This window comes from Schistocerca nitens, chromosome 6, assembly GCF_023898315.1.
Source record: "Schistocerca nitens isolate TAMUIC-IGC-003100 chromosome 6, iqSchNite1.1, whole genome shotgun sequence".
In the NCBI taxonomy this organism is placed as follows: domain Eukaryota; kingdom Metazoa; phylum Arthropoda; class Insecta; order Orthoptera; family Acrididae; genus Schistocerca; species Schistocerca nitens.
In genome coordinates, this window is record NC_064619.1 from 44,798,644 (window position 1) to 44,819,086 (window position 20,443).

Consider the following 20,443-nt stretch of genomic DNA (forward strand, 5'->3'; position numbering starts at 1 on the left):
GGTGTATACAGGGAACACGCAATAACCTGTTGCAGAGCATGCTCTACAACATGACAGTTGTGACCTTGGTTCCTGTTTCAAGAGACAAACCATCTGGGTTCTTCCTCCAGACACCAGTATCTCAGAACCCAGCAGGTGGGAACTAGCACGAAACATGTCCTTGGTTCTTGACACCCACTTGGCCTTAGTTTACATTAATTTCTTCTGCATTTCTTCACAGCAGCTTCTCCTTTCTTCACTCCATTTTAGTTTTCAACAACTTTCATTTTCTAACATGCTATTTTTCGCCTCCCCTTTCCCACCTGTTACATACAATGCACTTAGCTTTTCACTCTTATTAACTCGTACATGAGGTTTTAGCAGTAATCTCTGTCTTGTATATTACCCTGTCTTCCACCTTTAAGATCTCAGATTTTCAAATCTCGTTCGGTGCAGTCCCCAACAGTCTTTCCTTCTCACGCCATCCGATAAGTTTCTCTTGACCAGGGGTTCTGGGTAATCTTTTCAAACTCTACCACTTTTCCTAAATTTCTTCAGTTCCTCCCCCTTCAACCCTTCTGCCAGAAGGAGGAGACACTGGCTCCAAAAACTTGCATAAGTAAAACCTTTATTTACATATATCACTTGGTGAGTAGATATTTTATCTATCCAATCACATTATAATTTTGTCTTCAGATTCAAATAATGTGGCCACCTGAATAGTAACTGGCACATGACTGAACCTTGTGTGCAACATTCATTGTGATTTGTTTCTATTACTCAGTTATCCTAAACATAACTTTCTGCATCTTGTGTCTTACACAGAACTAACCCAGGCATTTGCTGGACCACGTATCCCACATAAGCTTAATTTTTCAAATAGAATATTATGACTCACTCAGTCAAATGCCATTGATACATCACAAAAGATCCCAACTGGTGATATTTTATAATTTGAAAATTTTATTATGTGCTCAGTAAAGATATACAGATTCTTTAATAGAACAGCCCTTTTGAAACCCAAACTGTGTTTGATTAAGTATCCATTTACCACTCAGATGTGAGAACCACTGAGTTCATTATCATCTCAAAATTTTTGCAAATGATATCAGAAGTAAGACTGGCCAGTGTATACATCTGTAGAGTCACCTTTCTTATAGAGTGGCCTAATAACTGATAATTTTAATGTGTCTGGAAAAAAATAATCAGAACTAACAATGTATTACATATGTGACAAAAAATAAATTAAACAGTGACAACCATTTACTTTCTCATTGGAGATTTTATAAACTGTATAGAAACTTTTCCTTTTGAGGTTCATGTTGATCTTATTTCCAATGGGGATGAGTGACAAATATCCATTACACTAAATCTCCCCTAATTTGATTCTTCAGAGTACTGGTTTGCTATCACTTCTGAAAATGGTCTCACATCTTTTTTAAAATGAAATCAATAAAAATAACTGCTGCACTTACTCCTCTACAATGTTCCCATTCTCTTGATTAGAAATAGTTTCATCTTCTAAGGCTACTAACCTAGACTCTCTTTAAACAATATTCCATTTGAATGTCTTTTACTGTTTGACATCCCAGTTCCTAACAAGATATGCATATTTCAATCTCTTTACTATTTTTCATAAAATGTTGCAACACTGTTTACAATATGAAAGTACTTCAGGATTATTACTTGTTCTGGATATTTTGACGATTTCCCATTTTTGTTCTGTAAGGCACTTAAATACCTGTACTGATCCAAGGTTTCATATAAGACTTCCTATTAATGAATTTTTTAAAAGGACGGGTGGGGGTGTTGCTTACAAACTAATAAGAAAATGTTGAATTTAGAGCCAGCTTTAGGCTCTATTTTATCATTAATGACCCTGACTGCTGTCACTGAATGTATCTGAACTGAATACATAGTTATGTACTATGACTAAGTGTTTATCATAATCTAACATTCCACTTACTACAGGACAGGTAGGTGTTTAACTTCTGCTTATTTACAAATACATTATCAGTGTTCTACATATTGAGCTAGTTAAGGATGAGAATTTATAAATGATACTAAACTGTATGTTGCTAATAACAACTCAAAATGCATCAACATTTTTCATGGATATTTCTCAGTTTCGCAGCGAGGACATGTATACTTTAACAATCACAAATGCTATATTGTTCAATATTAACTCACAAGCAAATGCTTAATGTATTTTGGCCTGTACACAATTTAATTGTTTATAAATTTTTGAATTTATGTTTTAATGAAAGTGACAACACTTTGTCTTAAGTTCTTGCATCTCTAAGAATGAAGTAGTGTTTGGGAGACCATATCTATGGGCTCAGCTTTTGCTATCTGTTCTTATCTTGCATTCAAATGTAGGAAAAGTCATTAAACTCTGTGGACAATTATTTCAATGTGTCATTTTTTTATGCCACTGCCATGGTCTATAGAATTAATTTTATATATGTGGCAATGTCTTTTTCTTAATTAATAAAGTTCCAAATTGCAATGTTTTGTCACCTCTCACAAACACAAAAGAGACTGGAAGATTTTATAGCACTGAAAGCAGTTGGGTCCAAACAAAAGTTGACAGCTGTTGCCCATGCACTTGCCCCTGTTGAATAAAAATGCTTTTTGACTAGAAATGAAGTGAACAGGTTCTGCTTGTGCATTAGCCAGCACAAATCTTCCACGTGTAAAAAGCCAAAGTCCTTTACAGTGTTTGCAACAAATGCACTATGAACTATGTGACATTTACAAGCCTTCAGCTACAAGCAAGGGAAATGTAAGACAATATTTTCACACATTTAGAGTAGGCTGCACTAATCCTCATGACTGGGAGATGAGTGACATTCAGTAACCATTACTGATATTGATTATGAAAGAGGATTCTTGTACCAATGTGAACCCTAAGCAGCAAGCCAACAAACTATTCATAAAGCCATTAAATTAAAGAACAATCTGCATAAAAAATCAAGCCAATTGTGTTTTGAGAGCAGAGAGATGTGGTCTTGCCAGATTTACAGAGGCCAGCAACATGAATAGCATCTGAGGAGAACTAGTAAACATACGCCATGGCAACATGGGAAACCTCTCTCTACCTCTAATGATTCACGACAATGCATGCTCACAGACTGTCACTCATGAGACATATGTGATCCAAACTTTGGGAACTTTTGAGGAGTAAGACCTTCTGAAAATTTCAGTTCTTTATTGGCTGAAACCCTCAACAGAATCATAAGCAAAGGTAAAAAAGACTTGTTCCATGAGGGCAAATGCTTTCAGAATAATCGTACCTATGCAGAAAAATGAACAGAGAATGTTTATCCCTTAACAGTTTTTTGATCTGTGTTCTTTTCAGACCAATCAGGTCTTAATTTTGAAAGAAGTCTCAAGTAGTGGACAGGGTCACCAAGAACTGAGAGACAAGATTACACACATTGCGGAAAAAAGAAGCATACAAAAGATATAAAGATTTAAGGCAGTACAATAATAATAAATTGCATTCACATTGAAACAGGTTAAAAGTGAATTTATTTCTGTATGAACTTTCAGTACTCTATGGTGTAGGTGCATATACAAGTCTACACTACAAGGCTTCTTGCGGGAGTTTTTAACAGAATAACTTTTAGACTGATTTTAGATGTAAAGAATATTTTGTGGATTGAATGATGCTATGTCAATTATATCCACAAGCCAGTCAAGAGACCACCAAATCTTCTACAAATACAAGAAACATTCACCATAAAATTGGCAAGGCGATCAATCACTTTTGTTTTATCTGACATTAAATTCAGTGGAGGCAAAGCATTTCTCACTTAAATTGATGAAATAACAGCATAACACAAACTGGACCTCCAAATAAAGCTATTGCTGTTTTCCTTAACAAATTTGTGAACACTATTCAAATATAAACTCTGGTGGTGATGACTCTCTTTGATATCAATCAAGCAAAGTGCTATATCCCATTAATTTATGAAGGAAGAGATGTACAGTACATAAAGAGTGAATACATATATATTCAATTTGTCTAAAACATGTTTGGATTTTTATAAATTTTTAGCTCCCAAACATTTATTTGATCACATCATGAGTACATAAACTTACACAGTTCAACATAAGTGCTGAAAGGCAAAGAATTACATGTCTTTCATGTTTGAGTTTAGTATTAATACTATCACATTTACTTGAAAGAATAATAGAAATAAAGGGACATATCCGAGGAAGTTGGAATTCCATTTTATCAGAAAGGTCAATATTTAAATGACGTACATCTTAAGACCATTTACAGACAATGCATATGTCCTCATTCTAGTGCTCTCATTCTATTTAGCCTGTAATCCTAAACTAAGCTATCACAGTGAATCATGTACAGGCTGTGATATGGCGTATAAGACCAGACAACAGATTCTTTTGCATAACAATAACAAGACTTTTATGTAAAGAAGGAAACGTTTCTAAGGATATTTCCGCAGAATTTACAATTCTTATTGTTTTTATTGCTGGTGTTAACTGAGGAAGGTTTTTGAGAAGGCGGTTCACGTAATGAGCTTTGAGTGTAATATGGAGAAAGAGGATTAGAGGAAACACATTAAAAACAAAGAGAATGATTTTCCAACACATAAGATAATTATTTGCTAGCAAATACAAAATTATTTGTTTACAGTGATACGTGTATGGAAACATGTGAAACTCCAATTAAATGAATAGTTGTGTTATTACCAGTTTTTAAAGCAACATAAGCAGAATGACTTGTGCAGTAAAGAATAGGTGAAATGATGGTAAACTAGATTAAGTATTGGAGAGAAACTAATTCCAGTAGCTTGACAAAGCACAGACAATCATCGCAATTACATAGAATACATGCAGAGCCACTGAAAGTCTCTCTCTTAGGCTACAAAGAATTATGAGGTGTACAACAGAACCATTTGGTTGGCATCTCAAACATACCATACACAATATAGCAAGCTGAGCAGGAAGATGAACCTTATTGAAAATACAAGAGAGACCGCAAGCAGATTTCTTCTGTACTTGCATTTCTGTTACAGGTGTTAAAATGGCAAACACTTTCCCACTGCAAAACAGAAAAAAGTAAGCCTAAAAAGTATCACAATTTGTAATGGCATACTACATTATGGCAGCAAGCTGCACCAAAACAAATGACAATCACAGATAAATTTGTTAAAAAAAATTATTGTGAATTTGATTTCTTGGCTAATTTATTTTCACATAAAGACACATTAATTTGTTTTTTGTTGCACACATTTATGCAAATGGATCCACAACATTTATTTATAATGTCTAACAAACACTTAAATACATTTGTGTGTACCAGGTACAGAACACTCACCTATTAATAGGGCAATAAACCAGAAAAATATCACTCATACAGCCAATCAGAATTACATGTTCTTGATTCCACGTCCCAAGAAATTGTTGTCACACATTACTTTTCAGGCAGAAGCATATTATTCTTAATCAGCTATAAAATATATGGATGGAAAACGCCATCCCCATTTGAACTGAAATCAAGCAAGGGAAACAGCAGCAGCCAACAACATCATATAGGGATATGGGGAACTTTAAGAATTTTAGTCTTCACATTGAGAGAACCATTACAAGCACTAGATAAAAAGAGCTGCATGTTCATTTACTTATTTCAAAAGTTTTTAGGCCTATGCAATGAAAAGTCACATAGTGTGTAAAATATTTTTATGCTAACAAAATAATTCTTATTCAAATGGACTGTGTGTTTTGCAGGCATCACATTTATTTTGTAGCTACACATTCACAACAGCAAAAAGTAGTTATTGTTATATGGACAATAAGCACAGATACCACAAAATTCCACATTTATTTAACTTAATTATTCTTATACGTTACGTTTAAGATCTTGCATGTCAGCAAAACATGAACGATATGCACAGTAGACACAAAGTAATTTTTTTACGGTACAGGTGAAGCAGTAACTGTAAATTGGGTTCACAATACAACTTCAACATCACATTTTATTCACTACATAGGGGGCTACAACATTTTGAATGTAGTATAGCACACTTATTTACAATTCTACAGGATAATAAAAAATAATGATTAAGACTCGGAAACAAAAATACACATTCTCACACAAAGTGACAGTTTGAAATGTGGAACTTTTAATTATAATGGTAAAAAAAGTAATGCACCATGCTTCTATAAAATGAAAACCAACAGAGGAATGGAAAGAGATTAAGTATATTTCTTACTTTCACTTTCTACAAGTAGAATTGTGGTCATGACAATTTTATAGTTAACAGTGTCTCAGACAAACATCAAGTTTTGCACATAATACGCCTCCATATCAAATGCACAATGAGAGAACACTTCATTATGAATGGTTGCTCAGTAATCAAGCAAGATAACTGTAAGTGTCCTTCTGGCTCTCCGTTCTTTCCAAGTATTCCTTCTCAATCAGGATGTCAATACACTTCTTAATAATATGAACTCTTGGCTTAAATCTTGATGACAGCTGGTTGAGAACTTCTGCCACAAGTTGCTGATGCTTCAGGACTTTCCTCATTTTCATTATTCGGACTATTGCTGCTTGTATTAATAATTTGCGGTCTTCTTCTATGTGTTTGTGTGTGGTCTCTTGTTCTACTTTCAATTCAGTCTTCATAGGTATGTTGATATTAACTCGCAGTTTCTTGTTTTTATAACCCGAAAACAAGGAGATAACAGAGCTTGGCTGCAATTCACTTTCATCATCATCTGATTGTAACAGCTTTGCTTTCAAGAGTATCTGAACAACTTGGATCAGAAAATCAAGCTTAATTTGAGTAGATTCATGAAGCTGCTGCAATACCCATACTTCACTTACATTAAACTGCAGTAAAACTGCCATCTGAAAAGTTGAGGCTTGAAGTGTGTATCTGTTTCGGAAACAGTTTGTAACGAGCTCTCCTTTTGACATGTTGTACAACCAGCTAAGTTTTCTCCCACTGTGCTGACTGCTGTAGAATGTTGCAAAGCGATGAACACTACGTTCTAATTCTGATGGCAAAGAAAATGTGAATGACTGCTGGAATGGCCAGGAACCAGACGAAAGAACTTGAATACTGAAATCTATGTCCAGGGGTTCGTATGAATTAGCCAAATGCTTTCTGAAGGTCTCATTCAAGTCTTTTGATACACCAATGTCCTGAAACATTCTCTGTAATTTTGAAGTGTACTCAAATCCACATGCTTGCTTTAGTTTAGATATCATCGATGCTTCAGCATCATCACTAGCAGACATATGCTGTACAAGACGTTTTGCCAGCATTTTACTATAAAATTTTTGGAAAACATCTTTATCTTCTATATACTTGAATACCACCATGACTTGATTCAGAGTATCTTCAAGCTCTGCCTCTTCGGGATTTTTACTGCTCTTTTTTAGCAACAAATCACAATACTTAGCAAGTAGTTCTGGCGACTTTGATGAACTGTTTGCCTGACGAGTGACAGCATTGCTATTAATGAATCTCCCACATGCCTTGTCAAGGGCAGCAACAAATCCAGAATCATTATTAAAAGCTGTCAAAACCAGGGCATTGTACTTCTTATGTACTTCCAGTATAGTGTTGACATAAACTTTAGGATCACTGTTAGCCATTTCACCACATTTATCAATAGCGGCAAGGCCTTGGTTTACAATATAAATTTCAAGCAAGTTACGTAATTCACCAAGACCATCTGAAATCCGTGCCACCAATTGATACATTCTTCCAAGATCTTCGTTTTTGTCAGCATCAAGCAGATTCTGAAATTCTGCATGGAATATTTCTAAATGTTTCTGAATCAGTACTCTTTCACAAGTCTTGGCTAATCTCTCCAATGTTGTTTCATGAAGGTACACTTGTACCCTTCTTTGTTCTTCTAGAAGGCGCTGCTCTGCCTTTTTCATGTACTCAGTAACTGGATTCTGGCGCAAAAATTCGGTACTTTCGTGGGTATAAAATCTTTCTGTATCTTCCAAAAATACATCTTCGAAAGAATTCATGTAGACTGACAAATTTCGCCCCTTAGCATTTGGATCTTCTTCATTGAGGCCCAATTCAACATAGCAGTTTATAACGCCACTCACAAGTCTTGTGTTAATTGTCTCACCACTGCGTTCCCTTTCTATAAATTTCAAAACTGCATTTGTCACTTGCTTATTCAGCTGCTTAAATAAATTATCTCTCCAGGTTACTAATGCCAATTGATACACTTCATACACACCCTTACGACCTTCTTCGTATTCTCGTCGAACCCAGTGCCTATTCAGATATGAACAAACTCCATTTAGCACCTTTGAACTGAACTGATAGTCTTCCCACTGTTTCGTGTAAAACTGGAGTACATCTTCATCCATGAGATCTATACCATCCATTTTCATCTTTTTGAGTAAATTGACAAGATAATTTCTTAGAAATTCTCTGAGTCTTTTATACAGCTCCAGACCCACAAGCTGTGCACCACCACTTGATACTTGTCCTTTCTTTGGCTTGTTTGTTGGGCGACTAACTTGCTGATGGACGCTTGTACAGTAATCGTACACATGGGTGTATAATTCCATGTATCGAGGTTTTGGCATACCTTGGCGATTATAAACTTGTTCGATGCCATCCTTCAGATCATCCCAGATTTGGTCGAGGTCAATCTGCTTCAGGCCTGAAGGGTTGCCATGGCTTTTATGAGCTGACATCTTACACACAGGATAAGCGAAGAGTTACTCAAGTTATTACAGGGAATAGATTAAAATCTACGATTCGCATTCATTCTGGTAACCCGCTGCTGCTCAGTCATTACACATTATGATATGTGGATCAGGAAGCTTGTAAACTTGCGTCGGGTCCAAGATGTAATCACCACATAACGTCCAGCTCTTTAACCGTATAAAACTTCGTAACAACTCACTAGTACATTTATTCTGTTCCAAATGCAAAAGCAATTTTCTTAGCAGTTGCTTCTTCCTTGGAGGAGCGAACTACACACGTTTGTACTAAACAAAAAATCTATTCTTCTTGCATCGTACTGTTAACCTCAACCACCACCATCACTGTGTGCAAGTAACCAAAGATGATAACAGCTGTGCACTAGTCCAAAGAACTTCAACCATCACACATCTGTCGTAAGCCGAGTGTGTAACTTGTGTTTTTGTGTCAGGTGTTTGGGGTTGATTGGGTATCTTCAGTGATAAAAAAAGATAAAAGACTGGAACATGTCTTCTGTATGACACCAGTTTTTGGTTTTCTTAATCTTCATTCTGTAATTCAAAAATGACGGATGATCACGCGCTAGTATTTAGTGATGATGAAGATGATTCCGACAATGGATATAACCACCCCGAAATGCAAGGTGTCCTTAGCAAATGGACCAACTACATTCATGGATGGCAAAGCAGATTTATCGTTTTGAAGGATGGCACGCTCTCATACTACAAATCAGAACAAGATACAGGCTTCGGATGTCGAGGGGCTATTAGCATTTACAAGGCGACAGTTAAGGTTAGCTTTGTGAATTGTTGCACGAAGTACTTTTCAATCAGTTTCGTTTTGTCATTCACTGTTGTTGTATTCGAAACATTTCTTTTGTCGATACAACTGCGGACAGCACCGAAAATTAGGATAATTTTGTGTACACATGAATTGAAATCCAGCGTAAAAACAGGGTGCAAGATTTTCACAACGTTTCTGGTGATAAATGTTTTGCAAGGCTTAGTTTAATCACTCACTACCAAGGAGGTAGGTAAGATACTGACAGGTCATTACCGATGAACTGCGAAAAAGTGACTAATTTGGGAGGTGGTGGTTCATCAAATCAATGTCGTTTCCTTCCAAAAAATATTAATATGCTACACATTGTGGAAAAGATAAATGTATCTGAACTTGTTTCTAAATAGGACGTGGACATTCTTGTTCTTATCTTTAGTATTATAATATCTGCTCATCTGTGTGATTTTCTTCTGTTATTAATGTTCTCATCTAGTTACGAGAAATCTTGGAGTGGTGAAGTCACATTGTTGCCTGTTATTGCTAGTTGTTTTAGTATTTGTTTTGAAGCTTTCATGTTGAGTGTATTACAAAACACCAAAATCCTTTTTCAGCCGCATGAATTTGATGAATGCAGATTTGATGTTTCCGTTAATGACTGTGTGTGGTATCTGAGAGCTGACAACCCTGAAGAAAAACAACAATGGGTTGAAGTTCTGGAAGCGCACAAGGTAAGGCAGAACTCTGCTTAGTATATAAAAATGGTACTTTGATAATAATTATAATCTCTTTGTTTGAGTGCCCCATATTGTAATGTACGGTATGTTGCTTATGATACAAGTTCTCAATGGTTGTATATCTGAACTTTTTCTGTTGCACGTAACTAGTTGGTTAGAAAGAGGGTGCTATTGAAAATAATTACAGAAATTGGCAAATTATATGCTAGCTTATCACAGAAGCAAACATTTGTTCGATATGGTCCAGTGAGTCTCCACATATTTACAGTTAGTGATAATGTGGTTTGAACTGTGTACTGTAAATAAAAGGACACAGCACAGTTGATTGGTCTATTACCCTAGTTTTTCATGTCCACAGCCTATATATCACCATTTCACCTCTGACAGGTAACACTGTTCATGTTGCTCAGAATTAAACTACATAATTTCTTGTTAGTGGGAAAAGCTTTACTTATTCTCTGAATTTTCTACTACAAACCAGTTGCAAACAATGATTTTGCTCTGTTGCACTACAGAAAGATATTTGGTGCAAAGAACTACATTTTTAAATGAGAGAAGTTTGATGACAGTTCAGATGTTTTTAATCATAACATGGTATCATTGAGCTTGTGCAGTTATTAGACTCGTATTTCTCTCTTCCAGTCAGTGATATTACACACAGCATCCAGGGGCATGAGCTCCAAGCAAATGCTAAAAATTTGTTAGTGAGAGAGATCTGTTTCTGGGTTGAAACTTTTAGTCTAGCTCAGCCATAAGGCACTCATACTTTGATGACAGTTGGAAGAATTGTATTATTGGAAATTACGGTAGGTGTTCAGTTTAGAGTTCTATTCCAGCACTATTTCACATAGTAAATACCATGCTTACAGTTGCCATTTCAGTGTTGTCTCTTGAATGCCTCTAATGAGTAGTACTGTTAAAGGTAGCCCATATCGAAGACAAAAGATGAAACTTAGAAAATAGGAAGTGGTGTTTGCAGGAGTATTTATTTAACAATGTGTTCTTATTTAGCTGTTCCTTTTGTTAATTAAGTTGCTGTTCACAAAGAAACAGAATTCATGAATTTCACATAGCCCACATGTGAAGTAACCAATATTGATTTATAATGCTGAGTGGTGGTGACTTTCATTGAAACCAAACGCAATTTCTAACAGTTTTCAAGATTAGAAATGATTATGCACCTATGGAGTACTGAGATACATTTTCTTAACTGCAAATTAGTGGCAATATCTTGGAGCGTTGATAGCCCACTCTTGCTTAGAGCTATTTTTAATTCTTATGAAGATGGGTCACAACAAACTGTATTATTAGGAGGACTGTTAGGTCAAGAGCAGACAAATCATTTGTTGATTTTGATCTGTAGTGACAATCTTCATTTCAGTCAGAATCACCCATTTTTCTTTTAATAACAATAAATACCATTCACCCATTTTGATGTATTGTGTTTTGTCGGTATGATGCCTTGGAATAAATTTTAGTCCCAGAATACCTTTTTAGCTAACTGTACGTGAATTTCACATAGCCCACATGTAAATTATTCAGTAGGCCCTACTGATTTATAATTCTGAGTGGTGACCATATCAATGGGCCATATCTACTGCCAAACAGATTAACAGGATCGATCTACCTCATGTTTATTAAAGACTTTCTCCTACATCAGTGCAGAGCCTACATCGGCAGTGCTGAGCCTCGCACACGAGCCAATACGTGTCGTCATCTTTGAAGTATTTCAGTTGCTCCGTGGTCTCAAGCAAAAAGATTCTCTGCTGACATTACAAGTATGCCGTACACTGTACTCTTCATACTACCTCACAGGAAATAGTTGAAAGGTATCATATACGTATTATATGCACTTTTTGCCAGATATGTATACAGTAGCAACACCTGATGTCTATGTCACAGACATGCTTCTTGTGTCGCAACTACATTCCAGTTTGCTGTGAACAGCAACACTGTTCACACAATAATTCTGAGATGGGTGTGCATTCCACATTACATCAATGAACCCAACATGAGTAGTATGTTACATTGTCTTCATTGCAAGTGAGCTTTGAACTGCGTACATCCTACATCAATGCAGAGCCTACATTGGCGTTGCTGAGCCTCACACATGAGCCAATACGTGTCGTCGTCTTTGAACTGTTTCAGTTGCTCCATGGACTTGAGCAATAAGATTCTCCACTTACAGGTGTGCCATACAGTACTCTCTTCATACTGCCCCACAGAAAATAGTTGAGAGGTATCAAATTTGGCAATTGTATTGTTTGTGGACCTGATCCACCCCTAATAATTCATTAGTTGGGATATGTGAAGTTGAGGTGAGTCTGCACATTGACATCAAAGTGTGATGGAGCTCCATCATGTTGTACCATGTGCACATCAGAACATTCATTGGCAATACATCCAATAGAGTAGGACAAAGTCTCTAATAAATGTGAGGTAGATCGATCCTGCTAATCCGTTTGCCAGTAGATATGGCCCATTGATATGGTCACCAATTATCCAAGTCCATGTGTTAATTGTTGATATTCGTCCACCCAAACATGCATGTTATGCAAGTTTAATATGTCATTTGTAGTCTGTGTGCATTCATCCATGACTAACACCAAGCCCAGGAATTGTGGCTGGAATATGCAGTGCTGCAAATACCACTTCACAAACTGTACCCATCATGAGCAGTCCTCTTCCTGTAATGCCTGGACCTTCTGCAGATTTTATGGATGGAACTGGTGTTGATGGAGCTGGTGTTCATGGATAACACACAACTATTTACACAGCACTTTTATCTGTTTGCCATGTCTATGACAACTGCCAAGTGGTGGTGGCTGGGTCCTTTTCGAACATTTTCAGCACATCCTCCTCCAACTGTAGTGTTTAAGAGTTCGAGCTGAATGGGGCAAGTACCAGGCACAAAGTGCTACTACTTCATTGGACAATGGACACACTGGAAATATCCACGTGCAACTTTCTGACTTCTCCGAGGCGTGTCTCAATGGCCGTGAATGTGGAATGGTGTGTGGCACATCTTCTTGGAAAACATTCCATCTACAATCTTGCAGTGCCTCTCCCATTGCAACCCACTGTGCGATATGCAAGCACGATGACTGTAATTTCTGCAGCTATGTACTGGTACGTGTTGCACTGCTGTCAACAATGTTACTGCACTGGCAAACCACAAAATGTCCACAATAGGATGCACACAAGGCAGATCTGTATGCGTTTATTATACATTCAGGATGATAGTCTGATGACAATTTATTCATGATCATTGACTAGATTTAAAGAAATAAATTCTGTACTTCCTGGATCAGTACATTTATGTGTTGCTACGTCACAGCTTGTAATCAAAATTCTCAGTCATTTACAAGAGTGATAAGAGGTCAACAACTGGAAAAGACACATGTACCCTGGCAGCAGTGGTAGCACACATAATGGAGAAATAGTATTTCAAATAATACATACATTTCTTGTCTGCATTTTATTCTCATGTATGCTTTGAAATTGGTTGTTGATGCACGATTCTTTTTTTACCTCCTTTTTACATTAAACTGGTTAATTCATTTTTCTGGTATAGCACTCTGTAGATAACTATTTTATTTATTCATTTATTTTTTTACGTTATCTAAACTCGAGTAACTTGTTGTATCCACAAAAAACTAAAACACAGTATTTGCAGAAGAATGGAAAGACTTGGTAAAACCAACCACAGGGAAGTTCAATTTGGGTTCCAGAGAAGTATAGGAACATGTGAGGCAGAGCTGTGTGGTTCTACAACTTATTTTGGAATGTAGATTGAAGAAACGAAAACCAGTGTTTATAGCATTTGTAGATATAGAGAAAGTTTTTGACTGTGTTGAGTGGAACTCTTTTCACATTTCTGAAGGTGGTGGTTCTTACGGTCTTCAGTCCAAAGATTGGTTTGATGCAACTCTCCATGCTACTCTATCCTGTGCAAGATTCTTTATCTCTGAGTAACTAATGCAACCTACATCCTTCTGAATCTGCTTAGTGTATTCGTCCCTTGGTGTCCCCGTACGATTTTTACCGTCCACGCTTCCCTCCAATACTAAATTGGTGATCCCTCGATCCCTTCTTCTAGTAAAGTTGTGCCACAAACTCCTTTGCTCCCCAACTCTATTTAGTACTTCCTCATTAGTTACATGATCTACCCATCTAATCTTCAGTATTCTTCTGTAGCACCACATTTCGAAAGCTTCTATTCTCTTATTGTCTAAACTATTTATCGTCCATGTTTCACTTCCATACATGACTACACTCCATACAAATACTTTCAGAAACGACTTCCTGACACTTAAATCTATACTCAATGTTGATAAATTTCTCTTCTCCAGAAACGCTTTCCTTGCCATTGCCAGTCTACATTTTATATCCTCTCTACTTCGACCATCATCAGTTATTTTGCTCCCCAAATAGCAAAACTCCTTTACTACTTTAAGTGTCTCATATCCTAATCTAATTCCCTCAGCATCACCCTACTTAATCTGACTACATTCCATTATCCTCGTTTTGCTTTTGTTGTTGATCATCTTATACCCTCCTTTCAAGACATTATCCATTCCGTTCAACTGCTCTTCCAAGTCCTTTGCTGTCTCTGACAGATATACAATGTCATCAGCGAACCTCAAAGTTTTTATTTCTTCTCCATGGATTTTAATACCTACTCCGAATTTTTTTTTGTTTCTTTTACTGCTTGCTCAATATACTGATTGAATAACATTGGGGACAGGCCACAACCCCATCTCACTCCCTTTCATGCCCGTCGACTCTTATAACTGCCATTTGGTTTCTGTACAAATTGTAACTAGCCTTTCACTCCCTGTATTTTACCCCTGCCACCTTCAGGATTTGAAAGAGAGTATTCCAGTCAACATTGTCACAAGCTTTCTCTAAGTCTACAAATGCTAGAAACATAGGTTTGCCTTTCCTTAATCTATTTTCTAAGGTAAGTCGTAGGGTCAGTATTGCCTCACATGTCCCAACGTTTCTACGGAATCCAAACTGATCTTCCCCGAGGTCCGCTTCTACCAGTTTTTCCATTCGTCTGTGAAGAATTCGCGTTAGTATTTTGCAGCTGTGACTTATTAAACTGATAGTTCAGCAATTTTCACATCTGTCAACACCTGCTTTCTTTGGGATTGGAATTATTATATTCTTCTTGGAGTCTGAGGGAATTTCGCCTTTCTCATACATCTTGCTCACCAGATGGTAATGTTTTGTCAGGACTGGCTCTCCCAAGGCCGTCAGTAGTCCTAATGGAATGTTGTCTACTCCCGGGGCCTTGTTTCGGCTTAGGTCTTTCAGTGCTCTGTCATACTCTTCACGCAGTATCGTATCTCCCATTCCATCTTCATCTACATCCTCTTCCATTTCCGTAATATTGTCCTCAAGTACATCGCCCTTGTATAGACCCTCTATATACTCCTTCAACCTTTCTGCTTACCCTTCTTTGCTTAGAACTGGGTTTCCATCTGAGCTCTTGATATTCATGCAAGTGGTTCTCTTTTCTCCAAAGGTCTCTTTTAATTTTCCTGTAGGTAGTATCTATCTTACCCCTAGTGAGACAAGCCTCTACATCCTTACATTTGTCCTCTAGCCATCCCTGCTTAGCCATTTTGCACTTCCTGTCGATCTCATTTTTGAGACGTTTGTATTCCTTTTTGCCTGCTTCATTTACTGCATTTTTATATTTTCTCCTTTCATCAATTAAAATCAATATTTCTTCTGTTACCCAAGGGTTTCTACTAGCCCTCGTCTTTTTACCTACTTGATCCTCTGCTACCTTCACTATTTCATCCCTCAAAGCTACCCATTCTCCTTCTACAGTATTTCTTTCCCCCATTCCTGTCAATTGTTCCCTTATGCTCTCCCTGAACCTCTGTACAACCTCTGGTTCTTTCAGTTTATCCAGGTCCCATCTCCTTAATTCCCACCTTTTTGCAGTTTCTTCAGTTTTAATCCACAGTTCATAACCAATAGATTGTGGTCAGAGTCCACATCTGCCCCTGGAAATCTCTTACAATTTAAAACCTGGTTCCTAAATCTCTGACTTCCCAGTATATAATCTATCTGAAACTTTCTAGTATCACCAGGGTTCTTCCATGTATACAGCCTTCTTTCATTATTCTTAAACCAAGTGTTAGCTATGATTAATTTATGTTCTGTGCAAAATTCTACCAGACGGCTTCCTCATTCATTTCTTAGCCCTAATCTATATTCTCCTACTAAGTTTCCTTCTCTTCCTTTTCCAACTGTTGAATTTCAGTCACCCATGACTATTAAATTTTCATGTCCCTTCACTATATGAATAATGTCTTTTATCTCATCATACATTTCATCAATTTCTTCATCTGTAGAGCTAGTTGGCATATAAACTTGTACTACTGTAGTAGGCGTGGGCTTCGTGTCTATCTTGGCCACAATAATGTGTTCACTATGCTGTTTGTAGTAGCTTACCCGCACTCCTATTTTTTTTATTCATTATTAAACCTACTCCTGCATTACCCCTATTTGATTTTGTATTTATAACCCTGTATTCACCTGACCAAAAGTCTTGTTCCTCCTGCCACCGAACTTGACTAATTCCCACTCTATCTAACTTTAACCTATCCATTTCCCTTTTTAAATTTTCTAACCTACCTGCCCAATTAAGGGATCTGACATTCGACGCTCCAATCCGTAGAACGCCAGTTTTCTTTCTCCTGATAACTATGTCCTCTTGAGTAGTCCCCGCCTGGAGATCCGAATGGGGGACTATTTTACCTCCGGAATATTTTACCCAAGAGGATCATCATTTAATCATTCAGTGAAGCCGCATGCCCTCGGGAAAGTATAGATTTAAATTAGAAAGCGAGCAGTTAGAATAACATCTGACGTTCACCCACAATCATCATGTAGGTAACTCTTCCAGAAGTTTTTACTTAATTTTAACTGCTCCCATCACGATACATATATTCATTAATGCAATTTGTCATACATGATCCATCACAGTTTGAGAAAAATAGTGATATAAATGCCTATGACACTAGAGGGAAAAAATGACCTTCAGTTCCCATTATAGAAGCTGTTGGTGGTTCAGGAAGGAGATCAATTGTAGCAAACAAAAACTATTGAGCACTTGCCCAGTAACATAAAATGTCTGGATGGAAGCAATGCAAGTTTTAAATCTAACATAAAATCATTTCTTCTCAACAACTCTTGCTATTCTGTGGGTGAATTTCTGTTTAAAAACTGGTAGCCTGTCAAAAATAAAGTTTTGTGTGTAGGTTTGAAAATATGTTCATTATTGTTGACACTAATGCTGCAAACTGATTAGTTTCACATCATTTCGATCAAAATATCTGTAGAACAAGTAATTAACTAATATGTCTGTGGACTGAAGACCACAATAGTAGTTTGAAGTCTGAGAATGGTTGATTGAAAATGCTGGCCGGCAGTTTCTTACTGTGTTCCCATAGTTTCATTTGTCAAGGAAATACAGCATTTCCTGCACAGCCTTTTATGGGAATGCAAACACCTACAATCTGTCCTGAATTAATTGCACACCCAAGCTATGACCGAAGATACAGTTGACTAGCCTGCAGCAGAATGTGCTTGGCTTTAATGGTTGATTTGCAGCATATGCCATCTGGATCCCCTCCCTTCCATTGTTTCTACACAATACTGGCTTGTGAACTATAAATGTTATAATTGTCCTTAAAACACACTTTTAGATCCATCAAATCTTCCTTTCTCAATATCTGGCAGCTGACATCTGCATCCAGCCTTGTTTTCCTCTTCTGCCGCCTCCTCCTTCAGCTTCTTTTCAACATAAAAACTCAAGAATTTAGAACATTTTGTTTCATTTGCTGAATTACCTGTGTTCATTATTTCCAATAGTGTTCTCAATACTTCTACAGCACTGGATTGCATCTGTTGTAGTTTAGTGTCTTCATTAGGCCTTACTATAATACTCGCATCATCAGCAAGAAGAATTATTTCTGCTTCTGGGATATTTGATGGCAGGTTATTTACATATAACAAGAGCTATCTTGACATTGAATATGTGCTACACGTTTTGTAATTATTCCAAATTATGAGGATGCTGTTTTATTGTATATGCTTTCTTGGATTCACTTATATAGAAGTCTCTGTGACTGAAGACCAGTAGCAGTAAACAAAGAATGTAGTGTCTTTATGGCAGAATTAGTGACAAATCTACTCTCTGTTTCTGCACTCAGTCACATGAGACTTTTCTAATCTGCAGTGACTCCTTCAGTAGGCTACAGTCAATAGCCTACTGTAATTCCCAGCACCCATTGTTCATGCAAATAAAAGACCTCCTCTTGTGGACCTTAAGGACAACAGTAAGACAATTGTATTCCACCAGCCATATTGCATCCTGGGGAATGGCTATACGATCAACTTGCCAAGTATGTTGCTGGAAAGGATTTATGGAAATAAAAGTACCAGAATTTGACACGAGGTAAACATTCTTGATGCCAGCTCTTTACTTTGTGGAGCATAGAATGAAATGTTACTGTCTGTAAGAGAGCCTGCAACTGTGTGCCTGTCTTCTCTTTGACCACTTGGACATGAATCTAATCCTCTGCTGCCCCCAGATTGATCTCAACAATCTGACACCCTGATATAATCCTATGACAATCTGACCTGCTTCGTTGTAGTTGTGACACCCTCTTGATAGTTGCCCAAATCCTGTTGGAGTGAAACCACCATTGCTGCTGCACGACTACCTTTGCAATTGGCTTCCCTGAAATCTTAGCTGGTGATGTCAAGGTGGAGAATCAGGCTTTTCATTTTATCTGTAAGGGTAGGCTGTATATTTATATTTGAAATCTTCATTGTTATGGTCCTCTGACTGCCATCTGGGGAGGATGGTTTCCTACTGCCACATTTTTGCTTCCAAGACACGTCCAGCTGCCTCCAGATGAAGGTCTGGTTATACACCCAATATCCCAACTCATTCAGATTGATTGTTGACCTTGTACAGTAGCCAGGTGAGCTTGGTTGGGTGGGAGTGCGTCTTCTGCCACATGAAATCTGCTGTGTGCTCTGAATTGCTCCCTGTTGATGTCTGTGTTATCTTTTATCTCCCTGATCCATTAATAAAACAATGAAAATAATCAAAAAACAAAGATGATTTGACTTACCAAACGAAGCACTGGCAGGTCGATAGACACACAAAATTGAAAGCTTGAATTTTGTGTGTTTGTGTGTGTGTTTGTTTGTGTTAGTTTGTGTGTCTATCGACCTGCCAGCGCTTCGTTTGGTAAGTCACATCATCTTTGTTTTTTAGATATATTTTTCCCACCTGGAATGTTTTCCCTCTATTATATTCAATGAAAATAATCAGTTATTGATAATATAATGTAAATGGGTAGATAAAAAATCTACTCACCAAGCTGTGGCAGGGGAACATACACACAAAAAGATTTAACTTTTACAAGCGTTTGGAGCCAGTGGCTCCTTCTTCTGGTAGAAGAGTTGAAGGGAAGGAATATGGGTAAAGGAGAAGGACTGGATCAGTTTAGGGAAAGGGGTACAGCAGTTCAGCGAAGTCATCCAGAACCCCGTGTCAGAGAAGACTTACCAGACAGGATGACAGAGAAAGACTGTTATCGTTCTCATCCCGTCTGGTAAGACTCCCATGACCCGGGGTTCTGGGTGACTTTCCTGAACTGTACCCCTTTCCGTAAACCAATCCACTCTTTTTCCTTCAACCCTCTTCCTCCCCCTTCGACTCTTCTACCAGAAGGAGGAGCCATTGGCTCCAAAAGCTTGTAAAAGTCAAATCTTTGTGTGTGTGTGTGTGTGTGTGTGTGTGTTCCCCTGCTGCTGCCGCTTGGTGAGTAGATTTTCTATCAATCCATTTACATTATATGATCCTTTAATAATTTATTCTTAACTCTCTTGCAACTCTCTCTGTGCCAGGTTTATTTTTTGCTCTTTTGTTTATGGCTTAAAACTGCATGCCTTTTTTCCCTACGTTTTGAGGTACTCAGTATGGAGGGACCAGTGATGACAGTAGTTTGGTACATTAAAACCATAGGATCCATCCATCCTTCCATATTTTACAGGCCTTACAGCTGACATTGTGCTTAATGTAATGAACATACCTCTAAAAATATGTGTGGGTCAGGCAGGTAACGGAATACTACTTTTAGTGATAAGAATAAGTTTCTTGTCATATGTCCTGTTTAACAAACTTTTTTG

At 37.4% G+C, this 20,443-nt stretch overlaps 2 protein-coding genes across 2 annotated transcripts in view; one reads left to right on the plus strand and one right to left on the minus strand.

The window, feature by feature from the left end:
* Positions 1-4,004: 4,004 nt before the first annotated feature.
* On the minus strand, positions 4,005-9,057 carry LOC126262328 (cullin-1). Its single transcript, XM_049958883.1, has one exon. The coding sequence runs from the start codon at positions 8,687-8,689 to the stop codon at positions 6,368-6,370; it is 2,322 nt and encodes a 773-aa protein (XP_049814840.1). The 5' UTR covers positions 8,690-9,057; the 3' UTR covers positions 4,005-6,367.
* A 66-nt stretch (positions 9,058-9,123) lies between these two features.
* The window catches only part of LOC126262730 (ceramide transfer protein), a 217,025-nt gene continuing 205,705 nt past the window's right edge, over positions 9,124-20,443 (plus strand). Inside the window, exons 1-2 of the mRNA XM_049959533.1 lie at positions 9,124-9,491; positions 10,091-10,207. Coding sequence (XP_049815490.1) covers positions 9,264-9,491; positions 10,091-10,207 — 345 coding nt within the window. The 5' untranslated portion in view covers positions 9,124-9,263. The remainder of the gene's footprint in view (positions 9,492-10,090; positions 10,208-20,443) is intronic.

What these genes read in the sequence shown, in the direction of transcription:
- LOC126262328 (XM_049958883.1), bottom strand. Translation starts at nt 8,689, where the DNA reads ATGTCAGCTCATAAAAGCCATGGCAACCCTTCAGGCCTGAAGCAGATT.